Below are 15,642 nucleotides of genomic sequence, written 5' to 3'. Positions count from 1 at the left end.
TAAAAACATGACACAAAATCGTAAACATGAGCTTGAAAGGAGGGCAGGTTTTGAGACTGTACCTAAGGTAAAATATCTAGCAGTTCAGGTTGCAGAATCAAACATGAAATTGTTTCAAAATAACTATGAGGTGTTGTGGCGAGAGGTGCAGAAAGACATGGAGACTTGGAAAAAACTGCAGCTGTCTCTACTTGGAAGAATAGCAGCAGTTAAGATGAACATTTTGCCAAGATTTCTTTTTTTGTTTCAAATGATTCCGGTGCTTAAAAGTGATAAACAATTGAAAGTCTGGCAAACTGGAGTGAATAAGTTTGTCTGGAACGACAAAAAGCCGAGAGTGAAATTGAAAATTATGCAAGATGTTCCAGAAAGAGGAGGTCTTAAACTTCCAAACCTACAGTTATATTATGATGCAGCAGCTTTAACTTTAACAAGTGATTGGTTTGGAAGTAAAAAGGCTGGAATATTGAATGCAGAAAGTTTTGATCTTGAATTTGGATGGCATGCTTACTTATTTTATGATGACAAAGTTGATAAAGTATTTAAAAGTCATATACTTAGAGACTCTTTGATGAGAGTTTGGAAGAAGCACCGACTCAAATGGGATTATAAAATACCGCTATGGCTGGATCTTGGTCATACTTTGTGGAATACAAATATAATGTCACTCGGGGGGTTTTTATACAAAGAGGTTCTTATTACAGATGCGGGCAGATGGCAGCTGAAGACATTGCAGACACTGTTGGACGAAGGGATTAATTTAACTTGGTTACAATATAATCAATTACAATTGAGATGGAAAGAGGACCAAAAAACTGGTATTATGTTGCACGAGGAAGAATTGGTTAGACATATAAAAGAGAAAGGTCCAATGCATATCAAAAGGCTTTATAATGTTTTGCTAGAAAGGGACTCAGAAACTGAATTAGTTAAAGATTGTATGATTAAGTGGGCACAAAATTTTGAAGAACCAGTGATGTTGGAAACATGGGAAAAAATTTGGGTTCAGAATGTTAAATTTACACAGTCGCAGAATCTGAGGGAAAATTTCTATAAAATGTTTTATAGATGGCATTTAGATCCCCAAAAGTTGTCATCTATGTACCCTAATGTTCAGCCAAAATGTTGGAGATGTGAATGTTTGGATGCTACGTATTATCATGTTTGGTGGACCTGTAGGAAAGTTAAGGCTTTTTGGATAAAAATTTGGTGGGTCATGCAGAATGTTTTGAAGAAAAAAATTCAATTCTCTCCACAATTGTTTTTATTGGGTACAAAATTGATATTGTATATGATAACAGCAGCAAGATTGTTGATAGGTAAATATTGGAAAAATGAAGCTTTGCCCACTATTGAAGAATGGACTTTGAAGATGGCCAGTTTTGCAGAGATGGCGAAGATTTCAGCATACTTAAAAGATTGTTCACAAGAGACTTATGAATGGGAATGGAAAAGGTGGATAGAATATGTTCAGAACAAATATCAAACTAGAAAGTATCAAATAGCTTTTATTTGAAAATAATGTATTAGAAATATTTTAATGTAATGAGGTAAAAAGAAAAATTATACAGGGGAGGGAGGGGTTCAAGTTTACACATAAGTGTCATACTAAGGGTTTTTTTTGTGTGTGTGTGTGTTTTTTTTTACCAGTTATGAGTATATTATAGGGAAGTCTGGGGGGAGGGGAGGGTTAGGGAGGGTTAGGGAGGTTGGGAAGTTTGGGGGGGGTGGGGGGGAAAAAAGGGGTGAAAATGTAATTGTAAAACTTTTGCAATAAACAAAGAAAAGAAAAAAAAGAAAAAAAAACACTTTTAGGCGTAAGCGCTACAATCTCCTCCCCGAATCCAAAGCACTTCCCAGTTCCCCGCTGCACATTGCAGGGGAACTGGCCGCCACCTGAAGCGCGACTCTTGAGGTTTGCATTTTGGAATCCGGGCAGCGATGGCTGGAAAGGAGGAACGTTTCCCTTTAGGTGTGCCCATTCAGCTCGGCTTGGCTCCTGGGTGCAGAGAGGGTTAGGCAGCGGTGGCAGCGGCTCCTCACATTGCTGGGGAGTGAAGTCAGCGCGGCCAGAGGGGTGACCAGCCACAAATTGTGGCACCCACCTTGTTCCCCAAAGCTGCTGGGCAGATTCCCCCCCCCCAGTCCTGAAGAGGGAGGGTTGTTCCTCAGGCTGTGCTCTGTCCCTCCCCCCAGAGTATGCTAGGAGTCTCTTTGGGGGAAAGGGAGTAGTCCCTGCACCTCTCTCTTGCAGGAAGAAGAGGAGGGCGGCGCCACCTTAAATGCTGGTAGGTAGAGGTAAAATACTTTTTTCCTTGTTTTCCTCCCCCAAAATTAAGGTGCGTCTTATAAACCGAAAAATACGGTAAGTGGTATAGGTGACCTTTTTATAACATAGTGCAGAATGTGGAGGCTTAGACATTTATCCTAAGTATAATGACCTGAATTGAACTGGTCTTGAGTGCCATTAACACGGTTGGTATAAAGCCATACATTCAAAAATGCCTTTCGACAACATGCTGTGGGATTGGGATTAAAATGCTTAAATTCAAAAAAGTATCATTTTGATCCCTTCATGGGCTTAGTTTTCCTTCTGTTGAAATATTTCCAGTTGAAGTATCAGACCACCAAATTTTTGCCCATTTTCAAAAATTTGATGTTAATTATATTTCATATTGAACATGAATGGGGCACAAAGAAAGTGAAATGAATTTGTTGAAGACATAATTTCTTGCTGATGTGTTCCTTGCTTCGGGAATAACTTATTTACACCGCCTTGTTCTAAAGCAAGATTTAATATTTCTCCTTGTCTCCTAGGATGTAGATATCCAAAATCATGTTGATGACCGTCTGTAAATTACCGGCATGAGTCTTGAGTTTCCAAAAGCAAAGTATTTGCTTCTCAGCAGTAATTTACTACTGTACATTTAATACTTGCTGTGCTTTGAATAATTATTTGCATAGTAAGCAGTATTTTTTAATAAGGTAATGCGCATACAGAGAGAATGATTGTTTGCTTTGCATTAGTAGAGGGAGGCATTTCATGTGCTTTCTGAGATGGAGACAGAAGAGAAAGCAATTAGCTGAAGTTGATGTTGTCAGAGTCAGCTGAATATCATGACCAGATGTCTCTACATTGCTGGTTCTTGCTCCAAGAGTATTTTTGGACATTGTAGAAAGAACAACAACAGCCTTTAAAGACAACCAGAATCAAAAGGGTGAAGTAGTATTTAGGTTGGGAATAAATATTCAGTTGATTCAATGTGGGATTAATAGGATAGTTCTGCTGTTTGGCATGGCTGCTGTAAATCTTTTTCATGCAGATTATACCTGTGTGATATAATCTTCAAGCTTTATCATAGTTATATGTCTGTAGAATTCTCTAAGGAATAACTGAAGGATTTCACACACATACACTGTAATGTCCTAAAATTAATATAATGCATACATGCTTTCAAATTATCTGTTTTACCTTGGTGATTTCTAATCTTTATTATACTGAGCTTTCACTGGGGACTTTCACATTTAGCATTTGCCATGTTCTCATCTCTGAATGAGACTCTTGCAACTCCACAGATAAAAGGATGTTGTAGAGTTGAAAATGGCATTTGCTTAAGGCTGTAGAGAGTCACGGCCAGTTGGAAAGGACTTTAATAAACAAAGTCTATGAGATTGTTTAAAGTTTAATTGTTTAAATTTGTTTACATCACTTTCATGCATACTTCCTCTGGTGTAGCTCTAGTTGTTTGTTTCTGTTTGGTAAGACATTTGCATCTGGCTTTCATTCTTTTTCTCCAAAGTACAAACAGTGCATTGGTGTTTATTGTTCCTCTTATGCTGAACCTGACAGTATACATAGATTAACAATTGTCATGCAAACATCAGGGGGATGTAAAGCAAAGTCTGGAATTCTGACATTCCACGGTGCTGATTATCTGCAACACTGCCGCTGTCATGGAGATAACTGATAGATAGAACAATATAGAACATTGCATCGTGTGCATACACCCAGTAGGTTAATAGAGGACAGACAGAGAGAACGCTCTGGGTAAATATGACATGCTGAATTTCCCTATCCAATGTAAAAGTGTCTTAAGAAGACTGTCTCTAATGATGGATGTGTCTAGGTCTTATTTTTTTAGCTCAATGTGGCATGAACCTAGGAAAATTATTATAAAAGTATGCGTCTTAAGTACAATTTTCAAGAAAAATAAATAAATAGAGCAGATGTAAATCTGGCTTTTGTCAGAATTGGGTGAGGCCAGCTGGTAGCAATGTTCAAATTAAATAAAGTCTTCAGGTTCCAGCAAGTAGCCTGGGAGGTTTGCACGTACGCGTGCCCCTACCCAAAATTCTATGCGCCCTGCCCTGCGCATGCATGTGCAACCCCCCCTCCCCCCTCCGCTTCTGCTATGTGATGGCCCGGTAGGCCCATTTTTCTTTCTTACCTTGCTCCAGATCCTCTCTGTGTATCTGGGAAGGGTGAAAACAGCCTTTTCCACTCCCTTGGAGGCCTTCCGGAGGCCTGAAACGGCCCATTTCCCAACTCCCGATGGGATAGGAAGTGACATTTTTTGCTGTCCCCAGCCTCAGAGCCTCTCTAGGAGTCTCTGGAGGCTGGGGACAGCAAAAAACGTCACTTCCTGTTCCACCGGAAGTTGGGAAATGGGCCCTTTCAGGCCTCCGGAGTGGGAAAGTCTGTTTTCCCCCTCCACAGATACACAGAGAGGATCTGGAGCCAGGTAAGAAAGAAAAATGGGCCTTCCCCACTCCCCTCGGCCCTCCGGAGGCAGGAAACAGCCTGTTTCCCTACTTCTGGTGGGCCCAGAAGGCCTGAAAATCAGCTGGCCAGCGCACGCATGCACGCCAGAGCTGAGCTGGCATGCCCACTGATATGCCATAGGTTCACCATCATGGGTCTATTGCCTTCATTAGCACACAATATCACTAATGATCAAGACATATTTTGCTATTGTTTTTAAATCAAGATCTAATTGCCTGATGTTTCCCCAAACATCGCTAAATGTTTTTTAGATGTATTGGCCAAACATGTTCATTGCAACATATTTTCATTTGCTATAAGGATATTGATTGTTATTTATCACTAGATTACAGTCTGATGGTCTTGCAGATACAACAAGGCTGAAAAGATTCACATGAGGCAGTAAATTACATAGACTGCTTTCTAGATAGCATTTGTCTTATGTCAGCCACTTTGATTCAGGAATCAGCTGACAGCCACAAGGGGTAAATGTCTATGGAGATTCTCAGTCATCCAGGTCATGGTTGTCCCAAAGGTGCTTTTTCAAAAGGCAACTGGACTTTGTTTTTTCTTGAAGACCTTCCACTTCTCATCCAAGAAGCTTCTTCATGCTCTGCTCTTATTGGGCTCTTCAGAAACTTCTTGGATGAGAAGCAAAATGTCTTCAAGGAAAAACAAAGTCCAGTTGACTTTTGAAAAAGCATCTTTGGGACAACCACTTGAGGTAATATACCACAGGAAAAGGAACTGATATGAAAGAAGACACCATTAGTATAAAACTCTAACTTTATTCTGTGGTGATAGCAGAGGAATGTTAAGGTGTATTTTAGTCTCTCCCATACAAAGCTTGAAGAAATTACATTACTTCTGACTAAATAATATTTTTCTCTAAAAAAACAGTCTTGCTTACTCTATATTTCTGTGAATTGTCTATATCATCATCCCATCTATTGTGGTAGAAATCAACCATAAATGGAGAATTTTCTTCCCATACAAATAAATATCAGCTTCAGAGGTGAGATTTTTTTTTCCTGAACTTCAGCTGGGGAAGAAAAACACAAATTCACTTTCTACACTTGTGCTTTTCCCAGTAATTCAAGTTGATCCTGTTTGTGTTTTTAAACCTTTGTGTGTTCAGATGCAAAGGCACATTTTTAAGAAATTCCATCCTTAGTATGAAGCTTCTATTCATACTAGTAACCAAATGTTGCAGTAGAAAGTGCCTCTATTTGGTGTTTCAGCTATTCTCTCTTGGACATAGACCGTACCATTTTTGCTACATAAGCAACAGCATTCTCCCCATTAAAAATGGGAGAATACAAATATCACAATTCTGCTGAGTCCCTTCCTCTGAGATCCGCAGACTGCCCATGCAACTACTTTAAGAGTGATAGCTAAGCTTCCCAAATATATGCATGATTACACAGTGCAACAAAGCATGAGCTGAGCATCTGCTGTGACTCAGCTTGAGTAGTTATTTGTTAATCGAATGGGTGGTGACAGTTCAACCCCCTTGAAATGCTGAAAAATGCTTCTCACAAAGCCAAGAGGCTGGAGAGCAACATTCTATGCTTGCAAATTGAGGCTGTAGTGGCATGTGGTTTTTGCTTATTCTTCTAGGCTCTTTCAGTTGTTACTCTCTCTCTCTCCACAACTCTGTCACTTTAAAGTGACAGTTGCGGCATTGCGTTTTTCCTATGATGCCAAATGTGTCTTCCTTAAATTTGGGGAATCAGTGGCTTTTAAGAAAAATGGATGAGATCCAGCTGAATTTCTGCAAGTTCTCTTTTACAAACTGTTAGGATATTGAATTTAGTAGTTGGAATAGTAAAGTGCCCAATAGGCCAGAACACAGTTGTAGTTGAAATAGTAGAAAACACAGTTGTAGTTGATTTGAGGCAATCTATGCTATGATTGGTTGTGGTAAGTATAAAGGGGGAGTTTCCCTTTTTTCCCCTCCTTTTTTTCCCTGTGTGTTCTGTATACTGTTTAATTCACCTCATGATATTCCTGTGTTCCTGACTATCTTATGTTCTTCCTTTTCTGGATGATGACAAAGGCTGCTACTGCTGCGCAATTCCATGACAGAAACCACAGCAGCCCCACAGCAACTTTTAGGACTAGCTTCAGTGGTGATAGGGAATTTGAGAGGTGGAACTCAACCTACATGGAAGGTCTGCGGGTGGAGGGGGCTGCACTAGAACTTCATGTGAGCTACAGTTGTGAAACCACATTACACTGTATTTATTCACAAACTTTAGATCTAGTTCTACTGTTCCTGTTCACCCATCTACAGTGGCTGCCAGTTCCACTAGGTAGTTATCAGACAATGAAATCAACTTATTAGGCTAGGGATGCATAAACCGAGGCTTAAAGGCTAACATGGGTGCATAACATGTGACCTTTCAGATATTGCTGAACTGCAATTCTTTCATTCTTTGTTATTGTCCACACTGATTGAGACTGTTGAGAGTTGTAATTCAGCAGTATATACATGATCGGAAATAGTGCAGCCGTGCCAAAAGTTTGGGATGCTGCTCCCAAAGCTGCTCCAAATGTGCCAATCACCAAATTGTAAGTTTGAAAAGGATAGAATGAAAAAATTAAGTACCTGGGAAGTAATCAGTTCTTAATCTTAGTTAAATGTTAATTAAGTTAAATGTGTTTATCCCGACCCATTCATTTTTTGGATAACAATCCTCAGCATGCCACCAAAAAGTCCTGAGTTAGTTGGAAGTCTCTACTTTAATCCATAAATACAGCTTGCAAATTGTAATTCTTCTTCATTTATCAAGTGACTCATTAGCATCATGTGTGAATTTAGCCACAGCCAGGGAACAAGTTATTATAATGATAAATCCATGGAAGTATAATAATCCATTTGTATAATAAGTAATTCATAATGGGCAAATAAAGAATTAAAAAAACTTATATTCCTTGAGATGCAACATGCAACAATCTCAAAAATTTCATTAGTATTGTTTTGTCATTTTAGGTTATAATGCAATATAAGATTCAATTTTAGGCCATAAAGGTGGAAAATGGAAGGAATTTTGTTAAGCTCAGATTTCCTTTATAAATGATGCATCTGAGTATGAGACATTATATGTTAATATAAAATTTAAAGAAAATTTGAATACAAAATGAAGAGCTGCAAGCATCAATATAGGTTAATGTCTGTTTGCAGAAGAATTGCTCCTCTTCAGACTGAACTGATAGCTTTTGCCAACTGGGATCCTTCAAATTCGTGTTAATTATAGGTGAAGCAAAAAGGGAAAGAAAGTTTGTTGTGCCCTCCTGAAATTGTTTTTAAAAATATTTTTTCTTTGTAGCTTTTCTTGATTTCTACCCTTGTACTTTGTACCGCATCATATCCTTAACTCACCTTGTGGTTTTTTTTTTTTTTGTTTTGTTTTGTTTAATATCTAATAGGGATTGGGAAGAATGTCATTTGTGATAGAACAGCCACTCCGCTGGATGCCTTTCGGATGATGACAGCTGCCCACTATTATCCCAAGCTTATGAGCATCATGGGCAACGTTCTCCGTTTCCTGCCTGCCTTTGTAAAGATGAAGCAGCTGATCCAAGAGGGCTATGTGGGAGAACTGCTTGTGTGTGAGGTACAGGTTCACAGTGGGAGCCTGCTGGGGAAGAAATATAACTGGAGCTGCGATGATCTGATGGGAGGTGGAGGGTTGCATTCTGTTGGTACCTACATCATTGATCTCCTGACTTTCCTCACCAGTCAGAAAGCAGTGAAAGTTCATGGACTTCTTAAGACCTTTGTGAAACAGACCGACCACATTAAAGGAATACGGCAAATTACGAGTGACGACTTCTGTACATTTCAAATGGTCTTAGAAGGTGGGGTGTGCTGCACTGTTACCCTCAATTTCAACATGCCGGGAGAATTTAAACAAGATATTGTTGTGATTGGATCAAGCGGGCGGCTAATTGCAGTTGGCACTGATTTGTACGGACAAAGCAATAACTCTCCACAGAAAGAGCTCCTCTTGAAGGATTCTGCCCCAGTCAGCAATGCCTTGTTACCCGAGAAGGCCTTCAGTGACATCCCATCTCCGTACCTCCGGGGCACCATAAAGATGGTACAAGCAGTCAGGGAGGCATTTGAAGATCAAGATGACAGACGAACCTGGGACGGAAGGCCACTCACAATGGCTGCAACTTTTGATGATTGTCTCTATGCTTTGTGTGTGGTGGACACCATTAAGAGATCCAATCAGCTGGGTGAATGGCAGAACATTGTGATTATGACTGAAGAACCAGAACTGAGTCCTGCTTACTTGATTAGTGAGGCCATGAGGCGGAGCAGGATGTCTCTGTACTGCTAGATTTTTGTCTTGACTTGGGGGGAAAAAGGAAGTGAATCGAATCAGCTTTTCCCTGACAGAAATATGACTACACATCTCAGGCCTGGAAAAGGGAAACAGTTTAAGGAAACAATATTTGTTGCTAAAGCCACATTGCCTAGTTGGTGCTGAAATAATAGATGCATTTGAAATGCCCTCATAGTACATAATAGTTGCAGATCCTTATGAAGGAAAAATGTGTGTTAGCTTTTTACCAAATAATAGGAAGGTAAAATATAATCAGTTTGCAATCTGTTGGAGTACGGCTGACTCAATTGTGTTAACTGTTTAAAAAAAAAAGGTTCAGGAAGGTCCAGTTGGGCGTTACAGAAAAAAACAAAACAAAAAGCAGGCCATAAAAGATGCTTGAATCAGAAGCCTATGTAGATTGCACAGACTTACCCATACCTTCTAAGAGCTCCACCGATAAAAGCATGCTACTCTGTTCTTAGTTGGTTAAATAACCCATTGCATTAGTTAAATGATACATAAGAACATTTGGCATGAATATGTTATCTGGTGTCAAAAGAATTTGATAGATTGGTTTTCATGGCTAACATAAATAATGTTTTTGGATTATTATTTTTTTCCCAACGGAATATAACTTGAATAAGTAGGTTCCCCCCACCCCCAATTCATATTGTTCCAAATTCCTTGTATGTTCCACTTCAAGTTCTCCAGGCCCAAAGGCTCAGTAAGCTTTGATTCAAAGCACAAAAATGTATAAAAATAGGATTGAGCAAAAATTAGTTTTAGGATAGCTACATAACGTTTGATGAGCTTTGATTCCTGGTAAATTCCAGGGTGATGTTTTTTGCTTTGTTTCAGAGCAAAACCATGCATAACTCCTATGATACCTTAAAATGTTTACTTTAGCACAAATTTTCATGGACTGGGCCTTTTTTTTTTTGTTAGAGGCATGAAGTAGTCTGTCTGACAAAGTGGATTTAATTGCAAAATGATATACTGTAATATGTTAGTTCTCAAGCAATTACAAGGTTACTAGTTCCTAATCTTGGATTATATATTTAAATCTCAAATCAGGGGAACAGAGGGAGATAATCAGCAAAACATAGCTTTGAGCCAAATCTCATGTGCTTTAGGCAAAACCTACACAAAGCGAAATGATGCCTCCCCAGTAAGGAAAACCCCAGTTTAGAGAAAAAATAATTTAACTAAAGGTGAGGTGAGATATGGTGACTGATCATTTTTGTATGTTTGAGTTGGACAGTTTGTTCTTGTTGTGGAAGCATATCTGTGATCATAATTGGTGTGCCTGGCACTTTTATTGCAATATTGTTTGAGTATCTAATCAGTATCATAATGACAACAGGAGAGCCTTTTGTCCTGTTGCTCCAAACAGATCATTCTCTGGGATCTTCATTATGAAAACTCCCAACACAATGAACTGTTCATGTTTCTTTTCTTCCACTTTGAAAAATTCAGATACTGGTAAATATTGGAGGTATTACTTGGGACTGTAGGTTTCATATTATTTTATCCCTGGAACTGAAATTATCCTGCAGGAATTGATGCATATTTCCTTCTAGCAAAAGTTGCCAGAGCTCACTAGACTGAAAAAGCCATTTAATCCATAACTACCTACAGCCCTAGACCAAGACCAAAACTCAGGAATTGTCTTTGATGGGGGAACTGAGCCAACAATAGCCCCAAATGGTAGGAATTTGATACGATATCCTCTCCCCCCCTCACTTGTTGGCACTCCTATATTTTTCTCACTCTCTCTCTCCTAAGTAGCAGAGTATAGATTAATTGATTTTCTGAAGAGAGATTTTGAAATTATAACCATGATAGGTGTGATCTTGGTTACATCTCTTTACGGTAATTTGCTTTTAGAAATAGCGGTGCCAAGTCTCATCCTGAACAAGAGTCATCTTGTCTTTTGATTGATTCTACAAGTTGTGAAAGAGAAAAAGTGTTTTCTTTCATATATATACTTCTTTTATTCTCTGCTCTGGAGTGCCATCTGCAAACTCTCCTGGATAAATTTAATCAATAATCCTTTTAAGAAAGTCCTGGTTTGTTTGCAATATCACCATCCCCACAAACATTTACTATTAAGAATCCTGAGAGTTGCACTGGCTTAAAATGACACTATACCCTTTTGGTGGGAAATGCACAGAATTTTGGGGTGGGGGTTGCTGAAGGCCCACAGGACATTGTTTATAAAGTCATTATATTGCCAGTGAGGATGGGACTGATTTTTTTTAAAATGATGTATTGGAGAAAGGAAAGGTTGGGAGGGTTTAAATATCTATTTTAGGGGGATATTGCATTAAAAGGACAAGTTGCTCTGATGAAAATAATAATTTTCCTGGCAACACTGTGGGAACTGAATCTGGCAACAAGCCACAAATTGCCCACTCTTGTTTTATATCATAATTTGCATTTGTCTGGCAATTGATCTTCACTAGAGGTTAATAAATTGCCCAAAGTCAGAAACTAAAGAAAAACTGGATTATACTTGGTTGGTAGGGCTTGATTTAGCACTTTGCATGTACGTATAACTGAGAGAACTGCATTAATTTCAGGAACTGGATAGAGCCCATTTTGTATAGTTAGATGAGAAATAGTAGAAACAGAAGAATCCTGTTCTGTCATGGAACTCATATCTACTTGAGCTTGCCTTATCTAGCTTAATGTTGGGGGGGGGGTATTTAAAGGAGTATCTGTTATTGGGACATCGTAACAGCATCATGAGTAATCTCTGCTGCTTGCTAAGGTCTTTCACTTGTGTCTATAAATGGATTGATAGAGCATCTTTTAATAAAGAATCTCTACAAGGGTCAGTAATATAACCTCCCTTACTTTTCCTTCTCTCCTAGATCTAAAACTACAATTGAAATATCAGGTGGGTGGGTAGGAATATGTTTGCACTAAGAAAAATTAGAATGTACTGGCATCACTTTCTTTAAATTATCACCACTATTCCTCCATCCCTGTTCAACGTTTTACATACAGTATCGAATACTGGATAGAAATAATAATTTTAAAAGAGCAAAATGCATGAAACATTGGAGAAGTGTCATTGTTATTGGGTGATATTTGAAACTCCATTTACTTGATAATAGACAAACCTTCTCCAACTTCATGTTCTTGGGATACATTGAAACTACAGTGCCTATTATCCCAGTTAATGTTGGCTCTGCAATTTTGCAGTTGTGGACCTAACACAGCCGGAGGGCACCAGATGGCTGCTATAGACTATTTAAAGTTCTCCATCGCTTTTGCTGCACTGTTGGTCTCCATTTGAACAATCCTTGCAGAATGATTTATTCTCTGATTTACAGGTTTTTTTCCCCACATTAATTTAAATAATAAAAGGATGGAAGTCTACTGGGAACATTTTGTTATTTCATTTTATCCAAGGCAGATTTAGTCAGTTTTTGTTTTGTGTCATTCTGCTGTCCTTCTCTATAAGAGCACTGAAGATGACAGAGGGAGATAGAGAGGTACTTAGCGCTATAAATCTTCTTAAAATAGCATTTCTATGATTGATTGCAGTTCTTTACTTGATCTGGTTCTAGAATGACATTTTGCTCTTTGTTTTTAACTTTAAACATTCAAATGTACATTTATTGCTGTATTTAATATATATATATATTTATTGTGTTTTACAAGCATATATATTATATAGAGCGTGAATATATATATATATATATATATATATATATATATATATATATATATATATATATATATTCAGTTGCATGGGCATTTTGTGTGTAGCAAATATTTTAAAAAGTTATTTATCAAACAATAAAGATGTGATTAAAAACAGATTCTATATTTTATACCTCAAGAGGTTAGAAAGCAAAAAAAGAAAGCGGGGTTATCGTAAAAAGAAAAGAGCAGATGTGGAGAATGTCCCCAGCTTTTGACAACCTGGCTGCTTTTTAATAGAAAGCAGCCTTTGATGTTTCTCAGCTACAATAAAATCCATACAACTTCTGTACAATGTTTATGTGTTAGTCTTTCATTGTTTGGGGAATGTAGTTAGATATAATCAGTCCTTGGCATATATGTGCTGCTTTAAACAAGGCTTCCTGCTGTTCATACATATTTGATAATCGGAATAAAAAGAACTGAAATGTTGAATAAAGACATAAAAGAGACTGGGTTCCAGCTGCAAGTCATTCCTTTCAATTGTGTGTTCTTCTTCCATAGCCTAGTTTTTTTTTTTAAATTTTCATTACTCCCACATCATAACAGATGTTTAATTTGATATACCTGAATGAAAACTCCTAAGATTTCTACTATCCATTTTGTTTTGTTTCTTTGAGGATAAGACTCCAGGGAACACAGTGGGAAGAAGAGAAGTAATTTGATTCTGTTCCACTTCCCTGGGGTCAGCTTGAATAGCTATTTTGAAATATAAAACATTTTTTTTAGTATTTCTGTCGAATAGTTTTTATCTGCTTTTACTCGGCAGAATTCTGTTAGGGCTTGGTATGGCATAAAAGATGAATCTTAGAAGCCAAACATTTTTACCATAATTGGCACAAAGGCAAATCCAATGCAACATAATACAGTACGAATACTATACACCAACACATACCCTGTGCTTGTTCTAATTTTATTAATCAGTGCTGTTCTTTCTTTCTTGTTTCCTTCCCAAAGTGGACAAACTGTCACAGTACTAGGTACCATACCTAGGTACAAGATAGTGTTTTTGCTCTCAAAAGCAAAAGGTAGTTTTGCTTGGTAGTTATCCTAACCCAGGATGTACTTGAAATAGTTTTGGGGCTAGGGTGCAAACCAATCTATCCCTTCTATGAGTCTTCCCCCCCCCCCAAAAAAACCTATAAGAAGCAAATGGCTTCATTTTAACCAATCTTAAACATGGCCAAATGGCCAAATAAGTAGATGGGTGGTCTCACTATGCTTTGAAAAAAAATATTTGTACACTGAGCTTTCTTTTGCAAATTTGAGTTTGGTTCTAGCCTAATCTCCATTGATACTTCATATTTTAGTCCAGGCTTTAAGAGAGAAAATTAGCTACTGACTGATGAGTGTTAAAGATGTCCCTGCACTGGGAAAGTTAAGTGCAGGGGACAGTCCACAACTTACAACCGGTCATTTAGTGACTGTTCAAAAGTCACAGCAGCACTGAAAAAAGTGACTTATTTTCACACTTATGACCATCCCCATGGTCACGTGATCAAAATTTAGACGCTTGACAATATTGACTCATGATGGCTGCAATGTTCTGGGTCATGTCATCACCTTTTGCAACCTTCTGACAAGCAGTCAATGGGGAAGCCAGAGTCACTGAACAACCATGTTTTTAAACAACTGCGGTGATTCACTTAACAACTGGGGCAGGAAAGGTTATAAAATGGGGCAGAACTCATTTAACAACTGTCTTGCTTAGCAAGAGAAATTTTGGGCTCAATTGTGGTTGTAAATCAAGGATTATCACCTGTATAGCATTCTTAGCTTAGTCCTCCAGTGCCTTGTTGCTACATGCTCATTATGCTGTCCACTACCTGCTTGCTGCCCAGAATTGTGTGTTGCAATGAAGCAAGCACCAGCTTGTCTTGTGCAGACAGCAGCACAAATAAGCCGTGTGTGGGCTGTCTCTCTGATCATCAGGAACATTTCCCAAGAACACATGTGAAATGAATGCAGGATATTGAGAAAGGACAACCTAAATTTTGGATTTCCTTTTTCCTGCAATATCCCAGAATGGATGTTTGTATCTGATCTCTGTCTACTTTAATTCAAGGCCTGCATTTATATTTGAAGTAAGAGCTCATTAAGTTTCAATGGAGCCCTAGGGAAAAATGTCATAAAAACAAGTGCTGGAAATACAGCTGGGCTGTTATAGTATTGATTAAGTAATGCAGCAAGTAAATGTTGTTACAATGCAAAAAGCTTTTAAAAATCAGTATAGCAAATGGGACGAGAGCTTTCTTTTTACTAAGATGTTTTCACAGGGTTTTGTAGGATTGCTCACAGGGGGTAGGAGAACTTTTAAAAAGTGCATTTATGTATCAACTGCTACCAACAGATCAGACTGTTAATCAAGATGGGTATATTTAGTTGATTTATATACCACTCCTAATGTCTGTTAAATAGAGGGCTGTCCATTAACTCAGGTTTTACTATAGATTATGCTATTTATGTCCATTAAATGGTACAAATCTACAAATGATGCAAATTTGGATTTAATAGACATACCCTATCTCAAATTGTCGGATAAATCAAGGTTTAATTGTCTTCAGCCTTCATAATTCCTATATTCAGGCAATGAAGCAAAACATACTTTCTCTTTGCCATATATTCTCCTAAGCCATTTTTTAGAAAATGAGACTGACTTGGCAAAGAAAAAATAACTTGGATTGCCCAGCCACCATGCCTTTTTCCTTTAATTATTGCAATAAACTTGCAAGATAGGCAATGCTGAAAATAATTGGTACAAAAACTAAGGGACTTTTAGATTTAACAGCAACTTGAATTTCAGAATCCTAGTGAGAACTTGGAATG

The 15,642-nt window shown here is 38.1% G+C and overlaps 2 protein-coding genes across 2 annotated transcripts in view; both read left to right on the top strand.

Moving 5' to 3' along the window:
• GFOD1 (Gfo/Idh/MocA-like oxidoreductase domain containing 1) overlaps positions 1-13,268 on the top strand; it is a 63,745-nt gene extending 50,477 nt beyond the window's left edge. Inside the window, exon 2 of the mRNA XM_034429160.3 lies at positions 8,195-13,268. Within this exon, the coding sequence (XP_034285051.1) occupies positions 8,195-9,114 (920 nt within the window). The 3' untranslated portion in view covers positions 9,115-13,268. The remainder of the gene's footprint in view (positions 1-8,194) is intronic.
• Positions 1-15,642, top strand: part of TBC1D7 (TBC1 domain family member 7) — an 80,001-nt gene that overhangs the window by 49,200 nt on the left and 15,159 nt on the right. The window lies entirely within an intron of this gene.

This window comes from Pantherophis guttatus, chromosome 3 (assembly GCF_059756535.1).
Source record: "Pantherophis guttatus breed Tessera chromosome 3, ASM5975653v1, whole genome shotgun sequence".
Classification (NCBI taxonomy): domain Eukaryota; kingdom Metazoa; phylum Chordata; class Lepidosauria; order Squamata; family Colubridae; genus Pantherophis; species Pantherophis guttatus.
This window is presented reverse-complemented; position numbering and strand designations above follow the sequence as displayed.